The 21,443-nt window shown below is 41.2% G+C and overlaps 4 protein-coding genes across 4 annotated transcripts in view; 2 read left to right on the top strand and 2 right to left on the bottom strand.

The window, feature by feature from the left end:
• Positions 1 to 53: 53 nt before the first annotated feature.
• MONOS_9447 (uncharacterized protein) lies at positions 54 to 644 on the bottom strand (the record flags this gene model as incomplete). Its single annotated transcript, XM_067879946.1, has 1 exon — positions 54 to 644. One exon carries the CDS (start codon positions 642 to 644, stop codon positions 54 to 56), a length of 591 nt encoding a protein of 196 aa, XP_067727416.1.
• A 103-nt stretch (positions 645 to 747) lies between these two features.
• On the top strand, positions 748 to 6,730 carry MONOS_9446 (uncharacterized protein; the record flags this gene model as incomplete). Its single annotated transcript, XM_067879945.1, has 1 exon — positions 748 to 6,730. One exon carries the CDS (start codon positions 748 to 750, stop codon positions 6,535 to 6,537), a length of 5,790 nt encoding a protein of 1,929 aa, XP_067727415.1. The 3' UTR covers positions 6,538 to 6,730.
• Positions 6,731 to 9,205: 2,475 nt separating this feature from the next.
• MONOS_9444fu9445 (uncharacterized protein) lies at positions 9,206 to 18,397 on the bottom strand (the record flags this gene model as incomplete). Its single annotated transcript, XM_067879944.1, has 8 exons — positions 9,206 to 9,240; positions 9,318 to 9,532; positions 9,777 to 9,901; positions 10,053 to 15,808; positions 16,011 to 16,286; positions 16,442 to 18,085; positions 18,146 to 18,281; positions 18,353 to 18,397. The coding sequence occupies 8 exons, from the start codon at positions 18,395 to 18,397 to the stop codon at positions 9,206 to 9,208; spliced, it is 8,232 nt and encodes a 2,743-aa protein (XP_067727414.1).
• Positions 18,398 to 19,435: 1,038 nt separating this feature from the next.
• MONOS_9440fu9441fu9442fu9443 (uncharacterized protein) overlaps positions 19,436 to 21,443 on the top strand; it is a gene marked incomplete at both ends in the record, with an annotated part of 6,861 nt that continues 4,853 nt past the window's right edge. Inside the window, one exon of the mRNA XM_067879943.1 lies at positions 19,436 to 21,443. This exon is cut by the window's right edge and continues 4,853 nt beyond it. Within this exon, the coding sequence (XP_067727413.1) occupies positions 19,436 to 21,443 (2,008 nt within the window).

Raw genomic sequence — 21,443 nt, 5'->3', positions numbered from 1 at the left:
TCAACATCTTCTTCACCAGATCCATCTGCCTCGTCTGCCCTCTTCCAACAGACTCAGGGCTCCCTCACAGTCTCTGCCCTCGCCATCGCCCACAACTCCACAAATGCAATCACCCCCATCCTCTTCCACCTCTCCGATAACTCCCCTTCCCTCAACCTCAACACAACCACCATCACCGGAACAACCTCCAATTCAATCACAACCCCCCTCTTCTTCCTCACTGCTGGCTCCCTCGCCCTCAACCACACAGCAATCACCAGTCTCACCCTCAACAGCCAAAGCATCTTCCACCTCATCTCCCTCACAAATCCCCTCACCCTCAACTCCTCCAGCATCACCCACATCACCTCCACAGCTTCTCCCACCAGCTGTGTCCTCTCCTCTGCCACCTCCCCTGCCCTCTCCCTCTCCCTCACCAACTGCACCATCACCAACATCAACTCAGAACAGTTGAGCAAACAGACTGCCACCAATGGCGGGTGCATCTCATTCGCCTCATCTGCCTCTTCCAACACATTTTCTGTGAGTGATTCCACCTTCTCCACCTGCTGTGTGAGCGAGGATACAAGTTCTGGAGGAAGAGGCGGTGCTCTCATGATCGAGTACAACGATGATTCAGAAGTGTCATCCACAACCTTTTCCATCACCAATATCGTGTTTTCAGCCAACAAGGCGAGTGTTGGAAGAGATATATATTTTGTGTGCCAATCATTTGTCGCTTCTGTGAAAGAGCCCTTGTTCACTTTCATGAGAAGTATCTCTTCAAAAGACAACTCAATTGCTGGACATGACAGAACAGAAGCATTTGGTGATTGGGATGTCGATTTATTCATATTTTTGGATGGATACTTTGATGATTCGATTTATGTTGATGGAACATCTGGGAAGGAGGTATTGTATTGTGGGATTGAAAAGGCGCCATGTTTGAATGTGAATTATGGAATGGGGCATCTGAAGCGAACACAGAACACAAAAGAGGAAATTATTTTGTGCTCAAAATCGACTGTAACTGGATGCGTTGATGTGGGGGGAATGAGTGTGAAGGCCAAAGCTGAGACAGTTGTGGAGATGGAATGCGAAAGAGAAGTGAGTGGATCTGAAGAATGCATTCTTAAATCATCATCACTCACTGAAATGGAGTTCATTGGGATTGTTGTTCCATCGAGTTTTAGTAGAACAATCACATCAGTGATCGAATCAAGCACTCAAAATGGTGAGCTGTTCATGAAGAACTGTGAGATAAGTGTGATTGGAGGGAAGGGAAGAACAATTACATTTTTCTTAATCAAATCGACAGGAAAGATGATTGAACTCGACTTCGTCACGATTTCAGATGTGAAATCAACAGTTTCGTTGTTTTCAATTTCTCTTTCGTCTGGAAATGTGAATGATAAGGAATACAAAGTGAAGCTGTCGAATTGCACATTGAAAGGATTGAAAATTGATAGCACAACAGCAGTTGAGGGAAAGGCAGCCGTATTTGGAGGGAGTGTGGGAGTTGGAATGGTGATGAATGGAAGTTCAATTGAAGGTGCAATTTCGAAGAAGAGCAAAGAAGGAGGAGCATTGAAAATAGTGTTGAGTGCAGAAGGATACATTGCAATTCAAGAGAGCACATTTGTTGGATGTATTTGCAAGAATATGAGTGAGGGAGGAAAAGGAGGAGGGATATATCTGGATTGCAGTCTGAATGAAGGAGGATTTCAGATCTCATCTATTTCATTTTCTGGGTGCTCAGCAACAGTTGGGAAGAACATGTTTGTGAAGAGTGGGAATCTGGTGAACAGTGTGAAGACCGAGCGTTTTGCATTTGATTACTCGGCATATTCTTATGATGAGAATGCATTTGTTGGGGAAGATGGGAAATATGAAGAAATGGATCTTCGAGTGTTTCTTGTTTCTTTGAAGTGGGAGGAGGTGTCTGTGTCGACTGGTGGGCATGACACATTGGGTTGTGGGAGTGAAATATTTCCATGTGAATCGATGAAAAGTGGAATTGACCATATTGACAGAAGTGGAGCAGTTGGAGAAATGAAAGTGAAAGTGAAAGATGAAGGGACAATTGAAGATATCTATTCCTTCGCAGATGCACTTGTAATTGATGGGTACGTGAATGAGGGAGATGAAACCAAACACAAGCCTATTCATTTTGAAGGGACAATCAAAGGGAATTCTGAATCGACTTCATCTGTTATTTCATCAATTCAGCCACTCAGCTTGTTATCTTTGAAGTTACAGATTCCAAATCAATTTACACCAAGTGTGAATTCATTGATCTCTTCGAGTAATAATCTTCAACTTGAAAACTGTTTATTTGAGATTCAATCAGCAACGGCCATTCAATACTCATTGATAACTACAACCACTGGAAGTTGCACATTGAAGGGATGCAGTTTTGCAGATTGTTCATTTGTCAAATCACCATTGGCGATGGCTTCTTCTGTTTTGTTTGAAAACAACAACTTTTCAAACATTGTGAACACTGGAAGCGGTGAAGGAGGTGTTGCAAGAGTGGTTTTGAAAGAGAATGAAAAATTTGTTATCAAATCAACAAATGCATCATCTTGCTCACTTTCATCAGGAAATGGAAAAGGAGGATTCTTGTATTTGGATTGTCGAAATTGTTTGTATCAAAAACCATTTCTATTTGAAGATATAAAGTTTGAAAACAACAATGCTGCCATTGGAAAGAACATGTTCATTAAGGGAAAGGATTTTAATACTTCCATGACAAATGAATCATTTGCCTTCGATTATTCATCGATGAAGGATGACAATTTGTTTGTTGGAAGTGACAACTTTCATTCAAACAAAGATTTGTTCATGTTTCTCATTCCATTCAGCTCAACTGAGATATTTATTTCATCGAATGGATTTGATGTGGCGCGTTGTGGAAGTGAGGAAGAGCCATGTTTCACAATGTGGAAAGGGATGATGAACATGAAAAAGGAGATTGGAAAGAAAACAATTCAAATTGAAGGATCAACTTTCATTCGGGATTCATTTAATGTTTCCAATTATCAGATCAAAAAGAGTGAAAAGATGGGAGAAGAGGATAAAAAAGCAGTCTTTAATTTTGAAAAGGCAATTGGAAATCAATTGGAATATTTCATGGAAAATGATGATCATCTTGAATTGATGAATATCCAGATGCAGCTGACAACTGGATTTGTCAACTCAGCCAAAACAATTATTTCAAACAGAAATGGAGATTTGGTGATAAGTGAATGTTCGCTCCATTCAGAAGCAGGAGTGAACAATGGATTTGATTGTGTGTTTGTGGATGTGATTGGAGGCAGCGTGGAAGTGAATGATTTGTCGATTGAATCATGCAATGTTGGAAACAACATATTTGCAATTAATGATGTTGGAGTTTCTTGCCAGTTGAAGAATGTTCATGTGGAATCGTTGAATGAAAGCAGCGAACGCCTTCTTCTGATCAAAAGAACTGAATTAACAACAAAGATTAATGAAATGGGTGAGGAAATGAATCTCAATATTGACAATTCATCATTTTCAGGAGTGAGGAGGAGTGACAATGGAGCAAGCATTCTGCAATCAAAGAGTGAGAATAAGATTTGTTTGGTTGTGAATTCGAGCAACATCACAGAAGACAAAGCAGAAACAAGTGAAAAAGGAGGGGCAATATTCTTCACATTGGGTGCATCAGGATCAATGAAGATGATTGACTCAACAATCAGCCATTGCAGCTGCAGTTTCAGTTCAGGAAGAGGAGGAGGAGTGTATCTGGCAACAAAGGAAACAGGGGAATTGAATTTCACATTTGTGGGAATGAAATTCAGTTCGAATACAGCAAGTGTGGGGAATGATATTTTCATCGAATGCTTCAGCATAACATTGCAGATCAATGAAACGCAATTTCGGTTTGATCTTCGAGAGGGATATTACACTCGTAACAATGCAATATATGGAATTGATAGCTGTGATTATCCAACAGAAACAGATCTGATCGGACTGATAACAATTCATCAAAGCGACACAATCATTGTTTGCAGTGTGAATGGATCGAATGAGAAGCAATGTGGAACCAACACACTTCCATGTTATTCAATTGAGCATGGACTAATGCATCTGACTTCAGAACTTATTAGTCAAATTCTTGTTGTGGAAGAGAGTGTAATTGGCGAAGAGATAAGTCTGAAGGAAATGAGTCTGAGCTCGAAGAATAGAGAAAACTGTGATGTTGAAGTGAAATCAAACATTGAAAAAACAAAGGATTCTTTAATTTCAACAACTGGAGCTGTCTCATTGATGAGAGTGAACTTTGTGTTTGATTCGAATTTCATCTCTTCACATGAATCGCTGATATCACCAGAGGGAGGGATTCTTGAGATAATGAATTGCTCATTCAATTCAAAACAATTGAATGAAGAAGGAAATGTTGTATTTGCAATCATTCCATTTCGCATTATCAATATAGAAAAAGGAGAATTACAACTTGATGGATGCACAATATCAAATCTCATTTTTTATGAATCTTCATTTTCTCTTTCATCACCACTTCCATCAGTAATCGATTCATTAACGATTTGCAATTCAACAATTGAAACTTCTCTGATAGATATTAATGAATGTGGTCAATTAACAATCAAGGATTTCAATACAGAAAATATCACAGTTGAAGGAAATGGAGAATCATTGATATCTTGTTCGTCAATGAAAAAGAAGATTCAATTGGTAAATTGCACAATGGGCGGAGTCAGTTCAAACAAAGCAAAAGGAAGATTGATGAAATTGGAGGATTGTTTGGATGTGAAAATGGACAATTGCATTTTTGATGGAAGTGCAAAGGAAAGAAATGAACAATATTTGAATGCAAAAGAAGAGAAGTGCAGATGGGATGGATCTGTTGTGGATATTGTGAAGAGTTTCGTGATGATGAAAGATACCACAATATCGAATTCACCAGAAGGGGGAATAACAATGAGTGGAGGGGCATTGACCGTTAATGATGGAAAATTTGAGAACAATAATCCATCAATTGAAGGATATCCGTCATTGAGAAAAAATATCATCTGTTCAGATTCAGGAACATTGAATGTTAAGAGTTTGAAAGGAGGTGATGGATTGAAGGATAACACTTCACTTTGGATGCTGAATGAAGGGTGCAGTTTTGAAGGGATTGTTTCTGAGAGAGATTCATCATTTTTCATTCCAGTATTAGAGAGCGTGGAAGCAAAAGAAGAGACAGATAGAATGAAGCTGACATTCAAAGGAATACTTCTTATACCATGCAATCTGTCATTCTCAACTGTGAAGAGGAAGGGAGAAGAGAAAGAGATTGAAAAACATGATTTTGATTCAAATGGATTTTTGTCAGAAAGAGAAGTTGAAGGGAGTGTGGGAAAAGATCTGATCAGCAGTTGTGGAGATGAAACAGAAGTGAGTGTGTGCATTCTGTTTGGGGATGCAGGATTTCCATCATCAACAAAATCAATAATTCTGAAGAACAAAAGTGAGACTGAACCAAAGGGGGATGAAATAATCTCAAAAGGAGAGGAACAAATTGAATGGAGTTTGTTTGCGTTTATTGGGTGCATTGTTGTTCTGGTGATTTTTGTTGGTTTGTTTGTTGTGGTGGTTGTGTTTCTGCGAAAGAAACTGAGAGAATCAGAAAAGAAAGTTGAGAAAGAGAGATTAGAAAACGAGGAGATAATGGGGAAGATAGAGAGGAGAAGAAGGGAAAACAATGGAGGGAGCTTTGAGATGAGTGAAATGCCATCCACACTGCTGGAAGGGATGACAAGCCAGATTCCACTTCTCATTGACAACGATGAAGAAGATCTTCCAGAGCCTCCTTCGATGAGCAATGATGAAATTCTGAATGAAAATGATCTTCCAGATTTGGAATCTCCATTGTCATTTTCAGAGAATGATTCTGTTTCCTTGATATCTCAATCTCATTCATTCAATGTTATATCAGCAAAGAAGCCATTTCGAGAGAAAGAGAAAAAGAACATCAAAACACTGCACTCAGTGATTCATTCAGTTCAGGGTAATTTCACACTGGGAACAAGAGCGATGGATGTTGTTGATGGGAAGGAAGTGGTTTTAGCAGTGGCAGAGCTGTTTGAGCATTTGATTTCGGTTGGAGACGAAAGAGTTGAGATGATGGGAAAACAATTGTGTCCATATTCAATCTTTGTTGAGGAAGGAAACAATGAAATATATGTTTTGACAAAGGAATTGGAAGATGAAAAGGAGAAGGAAGAAATGAAGCGATGGAAGGCACCAGAAGAAGGAATTGAAGATGAGGGAATAGAAAAGGGAGTTGTTTTCACACTTGGACTGATTCTGCATGAGATGACAACCGGGGAAGTGCCATTGAGTGAGTGTGAGGCAGAAGAAGCACAAGAGATGATGAGGGATGGAGTGCGACCACTGACAGAAGGAATCGAAGGAGAAGAGTTGATTGAGGTGATGGAGAAGATGTGGGGAGACGATCCGAATGGCAGACCCAAACTGGCAGAAGTGATTCGATTGTTGATTGAAATGATGGAGAGTGATGGAGAGTGAGAAGGGATACGAATTCAACAGACAACAACCAGAAAAGGCAGTGTGCATAAAGATAGCAATAATTTTCTTGTTCTCCTCCTTCCTTTCATTGAAGTTATGAATAATTTATGTGCTGAGCCAGAAATGTTTTATATCTCATTCATGTGACTTTTTTTATGAAAAGTCGAAACAAATCAAGAAAGACAAATCACAACAATTTCACATTTTTTTTATTTTGTTCATTTGAAAATTTGCTTGAAAATAAGTTCAAAAGAACAACTATTGCCTGTTGATCCGAAAGAAAGGTTTCCATTTTCAGAAATGTTAAATTCTTGTTTGTTGAATGGATATCAAAATTTCAATCTCTTTTATTCCGCTTGAAAATGATGAATTTTTGATTTAATTATCAAAACAACAAAAAGAGAAAGGTGCTATCTTTGTTGGAGATAAACGATGAAAGAGCATTCTATTTTGATTGAGCAAAGAATTTTTGAGATTGATGAGAAGAAGAATGAAAAGAAATAATGATAATGAGTTTTCAATATCAATTTGCCATTTCGCCCCTTTTTCTATCTTCAATTATTCATTCAACATTATTTCATGAAGATAATCTTCAATCAGTGAAAAAGATCAGAAAAAGAAATTCATTTTTGTTTTTTGAAATGAAGATTGTTCTGATGAAATCAGAGATGAATTTGTAAAAAAAACAAAACATCAAGATTCAGAAAGAGAGTGGAATGTTTAAAGATCATCAAAAATACAGCATCCATCCAAATATATTTTTCATTTTTTTTCAAGATGTATCAAATTCTATTGATTTTTTTCTTTTAAATTAATATTGATAAAAAAAAGTTCTTGCTTTTCGAAGTGGCAGGAATTGTTGAAAAAGAGGAAACATCCAATGATCTCATTCTTTGACGAAAAAAACTCAAATACAATGGAATGGATAACTTCCATTGAATGTGTTGAAATTTCTAATATCACAAATGCATTCAATTCAAAATGATTTAATTGATGGAGTTGAAAGTGCTGTTTGGACATTGATGGTGAAAGAAAAGCAAAAATATCTTTCTGATTATTTGGAGAGAAAAAAAAACAACTCTTGCTGATTGAAAAATTGACTCTAAAAGTGAGAGTGGATTTCAGATAATAAACAAGGCAATTGGTGCCATCAATATTTTCGAATTTGTTAAATGAATTTCATAAATAAAACTGTTCAAAACGAGGCAAGTTGAAAAACGAAGGAGCCATGATTAATCCAAAGTTTCAAGATGGAGATTTCCAAAACAACATTCTGAGCAAAAACAGAACAATCCAAATAGTTTGGTCATTGAAGAGTTGGATGTTTCAATAATAAGATTCATGAAGTCTTGGAAGTGAATGGCTGCTGAATTTCTTCAAAAATAAGATCAGTCCTTCTTTGATGTTTAATGTGAACAGATCTTCTTTGTCTGTGATTTCTTCCTCCAATTCCTTTGTAATTCGTCCTTCAAAAGAAAGAAAAGGAGAAATATAACAAACTCAAAGAATGTGTCATTCAACTTTTGTCGCAAAATAAAATACATTTGGATGTCGCTCTCATTGTTTTATTCAATTTCCCTGTGAAAATCTTCTTGAAGATTTGATAGCCCTTATCATTTCAACTCTGACCGTCCAATCTTGTTAAAATGGCTTGTTGAACAATGAAATCTTCATGAAAAATGTCTCTATTATTTTTCCACCTTCATCAGTCAAATGAAAAAACATTGTTGAACCGGATAATGAAAAATATTCTCAGTTCATCAATTCTCATCCTGAAGGATGAGATCCTTCATTTTGTAAAACTTTCAATGAATTCATCATTGAAATCTTCACATTTATACCTCTCATCACCCATTTGTTCCACCTCTTTGCAGAGGAGTGTTTTCAACACTCAAAACTTCTCTTTCATCTTCGTTATCTTCAGTTTCAAGAATCTCTTGTCAATGTTCTTCCTCTTGCTGTTCAGTATGCTTTCACTCCTGATGTGATAAAGAACAACTTTTTAATTAAAAGAAGAATGCTTAATTGCTCATTTGTTCCAGTTCTTCGATGCTTCCAAGAATCTTCAAATTATCCCCCTCCATCACACAACAATCGATTTGAAACTTTTGGAAAATCGAAAAAAGAAAATGAACAAAAAATAAACTTTAACTTTCAAAATCAAAATCTTTGATCAACTTGAAAAAAACGGAATGATGGAAAATTATTATCCCAAAAATTGCAAAAATTTCTTTTTGTGGAAAATCCAATCAAAAAATCAATGAATTCAAAAACATGAAATTCACTTATTTCTGTGAATTTTGAAAAAGTCCTAACTTGTTGTTTTTTACACAAGATTAAAAAGGGAATGTAATAATTTGAAATATTTCATTCAGAGTTTCAAGTATAATTGGGAAACTGTTATTCAATATGATTTTCTCTCCAAATGTGCATTTTTTGGAAGAGAATAATAATTTGAATCTTTTTTAATTTGAAACATAAAAAAACTAAATTCTCAAACATCTTTCATTCCTTGCTTTAAAAAAACAAAAATGTGAAATGAAAAGAAGAAAAAACAATAAACAGGATATTTCTTTTTTGAGGAATATTTCACCTCATTCTCCATGTTGGGGAAAAAAGTGCAAAGAAAAAAGAATAATATTGAATTTTCTTTCAATCTCACAACACTTCATCGCCTGTTGTTTCTTCCTTTCTTCTGGCAGTCTGGAGAGAATTTGTTCGAAAGAAACAAAAATGATAATGATAATAATAATAATGACAATTCACAAAGAAGAACAAACTGTACAGATTCAGCTCCATTTGCGTGTACTGCGCAAGAACCCTGTCAAACGAAGACGATCCAGCCGAAGCAGGATAGATTGTGCACAGCGTCTGCCGCAGGATTGTCACGTTGTTCCTCAGCTTTCCCAGCCCCCGGCTGTTGTAGTTCCCCAGCCCCTTCGACAGATCCACACACAAGTTGCACACAAACTCATCCAGATGGTCAAATATCTCCCTTTCCACCCCAAATCAAACAGCAGAAAACAACAAATTACAAATAAGAGAGAAAGAAAGAAAGAGAAAGGAAGGTAAAAGAAGAAAAAGAGAAAGAGAAAGAAAGAGAAAGAGAAATAAAGAGAGAGAGAGACAGAAAGAGAAAGAGAAAGAGGAAAGAAAGAGAAAGAGAAAGAGAGAGAGAAATAAATATTAAAATAGAAAATATTAAAATATCATCCAAAATGCATAGGAATGACTCATACGGAAGCCAGGCCGGGATGATCGGGACAAGCGGGTCTTCCACAAGCGAAAAGAGGTATTTGCACAGAAGCACAACATTCCTGTGGGGGTCTGTGTGCGACTCTTCATCCAGCAGATATTCAAGTGGCTGTTGATGGTGAATGATGATGAAAATGAATTTTAAAAATGAATAAAATGAAAATAAAAAGATAGAAAGAAATATCAAAATAATAACAAAATCAATAATTAATCCATTTCTCTTTCTCTTTCTCCTTTTCCTTCTCTCCCCAATCCCACACCGACTCATGTGCCTTCACCAGATGCCTCCACGCCACCCACCGAATCTCCACCCGCAGCGTCAGCATGATCAGCGACGACATCGACAGCAGCTCTTTAATCTCTCTCTTTGCTGTGAACAGCGACAGAAACAGCGCTGAAACAGGAGGCACCGATAGTAGAAGCGACGGCGTCACCTGCCCCGACGACGCAGACGGCGGCGGAGGCGCTGGATCCATTCCTGCTGATGCCATTGGAGATGTTGGCAATGAAGAAGAAGAAGAAGAAGAAGGAAGTGCTGATGGGTTTGTTCCGAGGCTGGCTGGAAGGACAGACACACCAACAGAAGACAAAGATGTTAAGGAAGAAGAAGGAGAAGGAGACGTGCCATAATAAGTGCTGCCATTCCCCCTCTTCATCCGCTCTGCTTGCTGCTGCTGCCTCCTTTCTGACGGGATGTCTGTCATTTCGAAGTCCTCCAAGTTCTCCGAGCTCTCAACAAAGTACCTCGCCTTCGACACGCTCAGCGCATCTATCTCCTCATACCCCTTTTCTGCCCCTCTCCCTTCCAAAAACAGTACCCCGTTCTTTCTGCTGCCTGATGATGGCACACTTGGCTGGGGGCTGATTTCAGAGGAAGAGGAGGAAGAGGAAGAAGATGTTGATGGCTTCTTCTTGCTTCTCGCAAAGCTTATGGATCGGATGCGCTCAAACCTGTCTCCTTTCTTTTTCTCACCCGAATCATTGGCATTTGAAGAGGAAGAGGAAGAAGAGGAAGAGGAGGAAGAGGAGGAAGAGGAGGAAGAGGAGGAAGAGGAGGAAGGAGAAGTGGTGTTCCTGTCCAGCTTCTCCTCACCCACCAGGTCTGCCACCCACTGTGCTGCATCTGCCTCCTCGTTCAGCATCGTGCTCTCTGCAAACAAAGTGATGTTGCTCATCATCTCCTCTCCCCTCCTCACCTTCACTGCCTCGTCCAGCGGGTGCCTTAGCCCCACCCCTCTCCGCTGCCACACCGTCTCCAGCGTCTGGTGCCCTGCCCTCAGCCGGAAAAACACCCGCAGCTCTCCCACCCCAACCGACGGCAGCGCAAACAGCCGCCGCACCACCCAGTCCAGCGAGCACAGCATCAGCGCCAGGTCGTTCAGCCGCTTGCTGTCCAGCACTTTCACCAGCCGCGACTGCCCAAACATCTCCATCTCGATGTTCTCCTCCTCCACCACGTCCCCCCGGCTGATCGCCCCGCTCAGCTGCTCCTGCCACCCCATCACCAGATCCATCATCGACTTCTGCGTCGGCCGCACCACCACTTTCTTTGCGCTGTCCACAAACCGCCGCACCACTTTCTGCAGAAGATTCCCACACTGCGAGAAGGCGCGGGGCAGGTCGTATGCGAGGTGGGAGAAGCCATACACCAGCGACGCCACACCCAGGGCAGCAGGGAGGACACCCTGTGTGGAGGAAGAAGAGGAGGAAGAGGAAGAGGAAGAGGAAGATGAGGATGAGGATGAATAGAATGAGGAAGAGGAGAAAGAGGAAGAAGCAGCAGAGGACGAGTCGATGTTGCCGAAATTGCGTTCGGTCGGGTGGAACGCGCTTTCAGCCGACAAAATGGCATCAACTCTGTTCAGCACATAGGAAGAGGTGTATGTGGAGAGTGTGGTGGAGGCAAAAGTGGCCATTGAAGATAAGAGGATGGGCGAAGAGGCAGGCAGTTTGAGGATGTCTGGATTGTCTGAGGGAGGGAACGAGAGGGAATGTGGTTGAGATTGCAATTGCGACTGAGATGGGAATTGGGTGTTTGTGTGAAGGGAGGGGATGAGCGAAGAAGAAGAAGAAGAAATAGAAGAAGAAGAAATAGAATGGCAGAATGAGACAGAAGAGTCCAGAAGGTCTGTGATGATTGAAGTGAATGAGGAGAGCAGAGGGAACATCGCTGTCATGTTGAATGGGGTGGCAGGGATGGAGAACTGAGAAGTGATTTCGTCTGCGATGCTCAGAGAAGAGGAAGCCAAACGAGATGTTAAAAGAGAAGAAGAGGAAGATGATGATGAAGAGGAGGAAGAAGAAGAGGAAGAGGAAGAAGAAGAATGAACAGATTGAATTGCCCTTCCACTTCCCCCTTTCCCTTTCGAAGAAGAAGAAGATGAAGAAGAAGATGAAGAAGATGATGAATTCGCCCCTTCTTTCTGTCCAAACAGCGCAATGGAGAGCAGAGACGAGTGGCTCAGCGGGTTGGCAGATGGGGACAAGGTGTCCATCAGAATGGCAGTGGGTGTGCGGCGGACAGAGAGAGAGACAGAAGGGTCAGCAGAAGTGGCTGTGAGAGAGACATCGGTGAAGAGAGAGGACTGGAGGACGTTCATTGTGAAGGGATGAGAAGAAGAAGAGGAGGAGGAGGAAGAAGAGGAAGAGGAAGAAGAAGAAGATGATTGTGGAGAAGACAAAGAAAGAGGAGAAGAAGAAGAGCGAGAAAAAGAAGGTATTCCTTTCAGTTGGATCAAAGCAGATGTCTCGGGGCTTCGAAACAAAGTCCCACTTCCAAATCTCTTTGTGAATGGAGAGTCATTTCCCACTCTTCGGTCTCTGCTCTTCACTCCAAACAGCCACTGGGGAGAAGAAGAAGAAGACAAAGATAAAGAGGAGGAAGAAGAAGAGGCAGAGGAGGAAGAAGAAATGGAAGAAAATGGATTAATTGACCTGTTACTAGAGAGCATGTGATAAGAGAATGGATCAGAATAAGAAGAAGAAGAAGAAGAAAACAAGAGCATTGAAGAAGCAGTTGAATGAGAAGCCATTCCCACGCCGATGGATGCGCTGACTCCACCCGACAGCAGGGCAGCCATGTCTGTGTCTCCATACGCCCTCCTCAGCCGCAGGTGCAACTTTCTGCTCTCAGAATCCGACTTGAATGAGAGCAGAAGCAGCTCTTCAACCATCGACGCCTTCTCGTTCATCCGCGGCGCTGTGGTCGCGTTGAAGCCGTTGGCTGTGAAGTTCTCGACTTCTTCATCATCCAACTCATCATCATCTTCGTCGTCATCTTCTTCTTCTTCTTCGCCTTTTTCTCCATTGCCATTCATCTTCTCCATCCTTTCCATCTTCTGCATCCTCCTCCTCCTCTTCCTCATCGCTGCCTCTTTCCTCCTCCTCCTCTCCTCCTCTGCCACCCGCTCTGCCACCAGCTGCCTCTCTCTGATCGTTCTGGCTGACAGCACTGCAAATCTGATGGAGCTGGCTGATGACACAGGCGGCGTCGATGTCGCTCCGCCCATTCGGCTCTGACTGCGGACAGGGGTGAGGGCAGGGGAGTGGGAGGGGAAGGGAGAAAGAGCACGGGATGTGTCTATGCCAAAAAGAGAGGAAGAAGAAGAAGAAGAAGAAGAAGAAGAAATGCCATTGTTCACCTGTTGTTGAGATCCGAAGGAAGAAAGAGAGAAGGGGGCAGGTTTTGAGGCAGAGCGGAAGGAAAACAGTTTTGTGCCTCTGAAAGGGTCGCTTGTGGAGCCGAAGATGTAGTTGCCATCAGGCGGGACGACTGTGATGGTGGAGAGAGAGTCAAAAGAAGGAGAAGTTTTGGAAGAGGAAGAGGAAGAAGAGGAAGAAGAAGTGATGGCAGTGGAGATGGCAGAGGAGAGGCCAGAGGCAAGGGTGGAGGCGGTGGAGCGGATGGAGGAGGCAAGAGAAGAAGAAGAAGATGATGATGATGATGAAGAGGAAGAGGAGGAAGAAGAAGAAGAAAGTGAAGAAGAAGAAGAAGAAGAAGAAGAAGAGAACCCACCATCACCTGCCTTCTCCTGCAGCGCATAAGCCATCGGGAGCACAGCCACGCCCACTTGAGCGAAAGATGCAAATGAAATCTTCTGCTTCACCACAATTCGCCTCAAAATGCGGATGAACGAGTCTTCTTCGCCAGCAACTGACAGGCGTGTCCAGAGGGTAGCGGCAAAGCGGAGGGAAGGGGTGATGAGGGAAGGGGAAGAGAGGGCGACACCAGAAAGGGTGGAGATAGAAGAGGAAGAGTTGGGGGCTGGGGAAGAGGAAGAGGAGGAGGAAGAGGAAGAAGAAGAAGACATGGAAGAGTTTGGCCTGCGGATGATGGGAGAGTTGCGAGGGGTGGACAGAGTGGTGAGGGCAGATTGGAGAGGTGGAGAATCAGAAGAAGAAGAAGAAGAAGAAGCATTTGGATGAGTAAATGAAGAGAAATACGAAGAAGAAGAAGAAGAAGAAGAATTTCCTGTGTTTCTCCTTGTTCGTTGAACAGCTCCATTCGCATAGCCTCCTCCATTCAAAGAAGAAGAAGAAGAAGAAGAAGCAGTCGAAACCCATTTAGTTCCATCGGCATTGTTGTTTCCTGCCGCACCTCCCCCCCAGTTGTATTCGACATTCTGCTCGATAGTTTCTGTCTCTGTCCACAGCACCATCGGCTCAGCAGCCGCGTCTCCATTCAGACTGTCTTCATCGTCATCGTCATCCAGCTCCTTCTCCATCTTCCTCTGCCTCTCCTCCTCTTCCTCCTCATCGTTCTCTGCAAACGCAAACTCCTCCGCTGCACTCTTGTTCCGCGCCCCATTCAGAATCATCTGCACAATCGAACACTCCTCGTTCTCGATGCTCACCCCGTTATGCCCTTTCCCTCCTCCTCCTCTTCTTCTTCTTCTTCTTTCTCCTCCTCCTCCTCCTCCACCAATTCCCAGTCCTAACCCTAACCCTAATCCTTCCAAACCCGCTCCTCCTTCTTCTTCATCCTCATCATCTTTATCATCATCATCATCATCTGCTGAATCCACCATGTCTTCTTCTGCCTCTTCCTCTCCTCTTCCATCCAAATACCCTTCCATTTCTCCTCCTCCTCCTCTTTTCCCTTCTTCTTCTTCATTTCCCTTTATTCCTCCTCCTCCTCCTCCGCCTCCTCCGCCTCTCTCTGCCCCTCCCATAGCTGAAGTGAATGGATTAGAATTAATTCCCCTCTTCGTCCTCAGCCCAAACCCTTCCGACGACCCATTCGCCCCGCTGAATGCCGAAATAGGAAGCGAAGACCTTCCTGTTTTGGAGCCGTGGAACACGGGAGATGGCTGAGGGGAAGCAATCGTTGGAGAAGGAGAAAAAAGTTGGTGAGAAGAGAATTTTCCCTTTGGCTGGGTGGAAGAAGAGGAAGAAGAGAAGGAGAAAGAAGAAGAAGTTGAAGAGGAAGAAGAAGATGATGAAGAAGGATCTATTCCAAAATCAGGAAAAGAAGAAGAAGAAGAAGAAGATGATGATGATGATGATGAAATAGAGCCATCTTTGATCGCAGGCATCGCATTGAACGAAACCGCCCCTGAAAATGCCTCACTTTGTCTTCTTTTTTCGTTTCCTTCTCTTCTTCTCTTCCTCTTCCTCTCTCTCTTCTGCACCCGCAGGAACTGCGAGGTGAGGGAGAGCTGCGGGTAAGAGGCATTCAGGTTGAAGCAGAGGAGGTGAGAAAGGACAGAACGGAGGATGGTGCACGTCATCTGCTCAGCCTCGCACAAAATGCAGCTTAAGAGAGAATCTGAAGAGACAGACCATCTGCAGAAGGAGAGGGAGAGGGAAGAAGAAGAAGAAGAAGAAGAGAAGGAAGAAGAAGAAGAAGAAGGGGCGAAGGAAGGAAGAGAAGAGTAAGAAGAAAGAAGAGGAAGAGAGGAAGAGGAAGAGAATGAGGAGGATGGGTTGTGGGTGTGTGAGGGAGAGGGAGAGGGAGAAGGAGAAGGAGAGGAGAAGAGAGAGAAGGCAGAGCCAGAAGAGGAGGAGAGGTTGGTTTCTGAGTGAAATTATAAAAATATAGATAAATAAATAAATGGGAAAATAAATAAATATAAATAAATAAATATAATTAAATTAAATTAAAATATTAATATTTTGTATCACAATAAGTATGAATAATACAAAATATCCATATATATAGCACAATAAACATAATAAACATAATAAAAAAGAATATATCAGAATATCAAATAGCACACTCGAAGCACTGTTATTATTCATATTGTTCATATTGTTATTGCTGTTGAGAGAAGGAAGGGTGGGCAAGCAAGCAGCGAGGAGGGGGTCGAGGGCAGTGATGACGACAGAGAGGAGGATGAAGACGCGGGTGAAGAGAGACAAGAGCAGGGAGAGAAAGACAGACACCCTGTCGTATGGAGAGCGGATGGAGTGCACGATGAAGGAGAGGACGAGGCGGTGGATGGGCGTGGAGGAGAGGGGGGTGCGTTTGAAGAGGAGGGAAGGGCGGGGGTGGACTGATTGGGAAGAAGAAGAAGGAAAAAAATTTTGAGAAGAAATTAATTGATTGATTAATAATCAAAATTAACAAATAAAAAACATAGAAAGATTCATATCATATTTAATTCAATCAAAATAAATAAAATAAAAATATTCCACTTATGCAACACACGTGTGGATGAGAATATGTTATTGCTTGTGTCTGGATTCTCCCTCTGATAATCCAACTCCCTCAGAAACCTCGCTGTCCTCTCTGACAAAATCGCACTCGCCTGAAAAGCAGCAGCAGAAGACTGCGAATAGAAGCTGTCTTGCTCATTCTCCACTCCTCCTCCTCTTTCTCCTCCTCCTCCTCCACTGCCTTCAATGCTATTGTTGTTATGGCTATTGCTATTAATAGAATTATTAGATCCATTTTTATTTTTATTATTATTATTTAAAGAATTTGGACTTCTATTAGCACTTCCACTTCCATTGCTATTATTATTATTATTATTATTATTAGCACTGCTATTGCTGTTATTATTATTGCTGTTATTATTCCCAGTGCCATATGCCGAGCTCTGCGAAGAGAGCGTGTCTGCTGAGTGTATCGTCATAATTGCACAAAACAAGAACGCTGCCTCGCTCGTTAGTTGGATCAGATGCGCATTGAGACGGGTGCTGAGCGAGGCAACAACTGAAACGGGGTCGGAAAAGCAGAGCAGCGCACGCAGGAGAGAGACAAGATACTCGGCTGCCCCGCTGCGGAGGGGGCTGTCGAAGAAGATGGCCAGACGCTGGAAGGCAAGAGAAGGGGAGGAGGAGGAAGAGGAGGAGGATGAAGTGTTCAATGGAGGAAGAGAAGAGGAAGAGGAAGAGGAAGAAGAAGGAAGCATTCTATCAAGCGAAGAAGACAAAGAAGAAGAAGAAGAAGAATACGCATAGGATGCAGCAGAACCACCTCTTTCATATCCTCCTCCTCCTCCTCCTCCTCCTCCTCCTCCTCCTCCTCCTCCCGTTCCTCCTCCTCCATCCTGAAACAATGGCGAAGTCTCCACTGACCCGTCCAGCGTCATGAAGAAGTGCACCGAGTCTGCCAAAGACGGGCAGATGGGGTCGTTCGCAAGCGCAGTCACAGTTCGCTCGAGGGCGGTTGTGAACGAAGAGACCACACGTAAGCAGCCATAGTCAAACACAGGCACAGGCGTCGGCCTCTCATTCGGCTGCCGCTCGTCCAACAGAACAGTCCGTGAGGAGGTGGGAAGCACCATCGGTGGCATCGCAGCATTCATCCTCTGCCCAACAGGCGTCTGGCTCAGATAGAACAGGAACAGACGCAGCGAGTCCTCGTCGTTTTCCGCGCTTCCGATGTCCTCGTTCGGGAAGAAGTCTGGAAGGCCCCAGCAAGGTCTTCTGGTGATGAATGACAGAATCTCTTCAACGATGGTTGTGCACAATACGGGCGCTTTTTTCTGGAGAAATGACGAAAGCCCGTAGATTACACTGGAGCGCATGGGAGGAAATTGGGTGAACGCTGTGCGCGTGGAAGCAAAAAGATAGGATGCAATAAAGAATAAATTTGAGCGCTCAAATGTTTCAATGATGCTCCGAGCTTTTCTCATTAGAATAAGTTGTTCCAAATATCCTTCCAATATCGTCTGAAATTCAATTTCTCTGTGTATGTCGTCAAGTTTTGCAGAATCTGTGTAGGAAAAAAAAGAAGTTGCATCATCTAAATTATCGTTCAATTCTTCAAGAGCTTCTGGTTGCTTTAAAACATCAGAATAAACAGTCGAAAACATTGGAACAGCGCTGCTGTAAACAGAAGCATCTCCTGCAAAGTCAGTAATTTTAAGCTCATTTTTAAAAATATATTAATAAAAATTTGGCAAACGGTCTCTGACTTCTTCCAGTTCTTTTTGCACTTCCGCACAGTCCTCCTTCAATTTTCTTTGAAGTTCTTTTTTGTTTGGTGAAGTGACTATTTCAAGTGCCTTGGTAAGTGAGAAAAAAGCAGATGAAGAAAAGTCCTGGCAAAAAGAAAAAAAACGAGAGAATTCTGGTTTAGCCAAAGAAAAATCATTATAAAAATAATTCAAACTGTTTCTGCCTCGCTATGACGCGAGGAGAACCCGTAGGAAGTCATAAATCTCTCTTTAAAATTCGATGGAAGATCGTTTATCCCATCTATTTTCGAATATTTGTTCCATAATATCTGTGTTGAAAGCAATATTTTGTGTCGTACTCTTTTGATGAGCACTCTCTTAAATTCAAAAGAGCAGGTTAAAATTTAATTTAATTTTACCTTTATTTCTATGAATTTTTCATAATATTTTTGTTTCAATTATATTTTTGAAAATTGATTTTTATTAAATCAAATATTTAATAAATTATTCAGCAAAATGGTTTGCTTACCATTTAGTATCAATTATTAATGTGATAATGAATAAAATTATATTAATTATATGAAATGTTAGAACAAATATCAATTGAAACTGGCATGAAGAGAAGAGAAGATGTGCTTGAAAATCAAAGAATTTTTGGGGGAAGAGGACAACCGATGGTTTTAATGCCCATGGACCGCATGGAACAAAGTGGAATTATTGGAGCACAAAATTTTTCAAATTTCATTCCGATTGTTCAACCTGGTGTTGTGTTTGATAAAAAAGATGAAAAAATAAAAACAAATTCTTTCACTGAAATAAATCAATTTTCAGCCATACCTGGGTATACAAATTATAATACAAATATGCTTTATTACAACGCCTCACCTGACAAATTTGGTTTCTATAATTTAAATGTCATGAAACAATTATCATCTCTTCAAAGCTTAGCAGCAAATACTACACCAACACCTCCACGGAAAATACATGACATAACTTCGATCAAATATCCACCTGTATTTCCTAAGCCTTATTCTTCCGTTGAAGCTGCAAAGAGTCGCCAATACAATAAAAATAATTCATTACGCCGAGAACGATCAAGAACACGTATAACTACGAAACAAAAAGAGAAGCTTGCTTTAAAAAGCAGTGAAACAAACGTATTAAACGATAGAAATCAGAATAAAAGCGTGTACATCCCAAGGGAAGGGGAAGAGCATTCAAGACCAATTTATGTGAAGGATAATGAAAAAGATGGAAAAAATGAATTTTCGAAAAATAATGATTTGCGAGACAATAAAATGACAGCCATGAAAAACAAAGAAATTGGAGATCATAAAAATGCAGGAGATGATGCAATTTTCAAAGATGTTTCCGAACATGGAATAACAAGCCAAATTGATAATAAACGTGTTTTCCAACGAGCATTCATTCAACCTGTTCAAATCCCTTCAAAAATTGAAGGAGAAATCAAATTTGGCCAGCCATTCAAACAAGAAATGGCAAGCCCTTCAATAACAGCGACAGCTTCTGCCTCTCTTGCTACTGTTGCTAATGCTTCTTCTTCTTCTTCTGCTTCTCTTCCTTACTCTTCTCTTCCCCTTCCTCCTCCTCCATATCCTATTTCTTCTTCTCGGCCCATTTCTTCTGATTCTTCTCCATCTTCTAACATTATCGCCATTTCCTCTTCATCTCCCTCATCTCCCCTTCAATCACCAAATCAATTCGTATATATTCTGCCTTCCTCTTCCTCATCATCTTCACCTCTTCCTCCTTCTAATCTTTCTTCTTCCTCTTCTTCTTCTTCTTCTCTTTCTTCTTCTTCTTCTTCTTCTCCCTCAACTGTCCCTGTCTCCTTCTCCTTCTCCACTCCTCCTCCAGTCAAAAAGAGAGGAAGGCCGAAGAAGATGGCGATTCAACCGAAAGAGAACAAAAGCAGATGGAATAAAAGAACACAGATAGAAGTGATGGAGGAAGAGGAGATTGAGAAGAGGAAGAGGAGGAGGAAGGGAGAAGAAGAAGGAAGAGAAGGAAGAGAAATGGAAGGGAAAGGAAGAGGAGAAGAAGAAGGAGAAGATGATGAGGAAGAAGAAGAAGATGATGAAGAAGAAGAAGAAGAAATGGAAGAAGAAACCGAAAAAAGAGGAATAAAATCAGAACAAGAAGAAATTAAAATAGCAAATGTTTTTGGTATGGAAAAAATGGAAATGAAGAAGAAGAAGAAAAAGAAAAAGAAGAAAAAGAGGAAGAAAGAGAAAGACGAAGATTTCGTGATGTTTTTGAAGAAGCCGGAAAAATTGGTGGTTGAAGAAGAAGGAGGAGAAGGAGAAGGAGAAGGAGAAGAGGAAGGGGAAAAACAAAAATTAAGAAGAGGGAGAAGAGGAAGAAGAAGAAGAAGCATAAATGAAATGGAATTTGGAGAGGAAGAAGAAGAAGGAGAAGAAGAGGAGGAGGAAGAAGAAGAAGAGGAAGGGGAAGAAGAAGAAGAAGAGAATGAAAATATGAAGGAAATAACAGAGGAAAAGAAACCAGAGGCAGTTAAAGAGGAAGAGAAGTCTGAGAACAAAGAGAAGGAGGAAGAGAAGCCAGAAGCAAAACAAGAAAAAGAAGAAGAGAAACAAAATGATGCTATTGGCGAACCAGTACAGAGAAAAACAGAAGAAAGCAATTCTTCTTCTTCTTCTTCTTCTCTTTCTCTTTCTTCCTCTTCTTCCTCTTCTTCTTCAAATGGAAAACAAATTATAAACACATTTATCCCTTCTTCTTCACCTTTATCTTCTTCTTCACCTTCTTCTTCTTCTTCTTCTCTTATAACATTTGCACCTCCCCAAAGAAGAAGAGGGAGAAGGAAAAAAGCAGAAATTGAAGCAGAAAAGCAGAAATTGTTGATTTCTCAACAAATTAACAATCAAATTAACACTCAACCTAATTCTTACTCTTCTTCTTCCTCTTCCTCCTCTTCTTCTCCTTCTTCTTTCTCTTCTTCTCCTTCTTCTTTCTCTTCTCCTTTTCCTCCTTCTTCTTTTCCTTCCTCTTCTTTTCCTTCTTCTTTGTCTCAGTCACAAACAACAGAGCCGAAAAAGAGAAGAGGAAGGCCAAGAAAGCACCCTCTTCTCGATCCAAATGCAGTGAATTCAATGAAAACAATGAAAAATTTAAAAACAATGAAAAATTTTAATTCTTTTGGTTCTAATGATTCTCTTCATAAACATCATCAAAATCATCAAAATCATCATCATCATCATTTGCACTCACATAGACTGAGACATCGAAACAGAAGAAATTCTGGTTCATTCATTGGATCAAGAT

This window comes from Monocercomonoides exilis (assembly GCF_001643675.1).
Source record: "Monocercomonoides exilis strain PA203 chromosome Unknown scaffold22-1379369, whole genome shotgun sequence".
Lineage (NCBI taxonomy): Eukaryota > Preaxostyla > Oxymonadida > Polymastigidae > Monocercomonoides > Monocercomonoides exilis.
The sequence above is the reverse complement of the archived record's forward strand: the minus strand, read 5'-3'. Positions and strand labels throughout refer to the sequence as shown.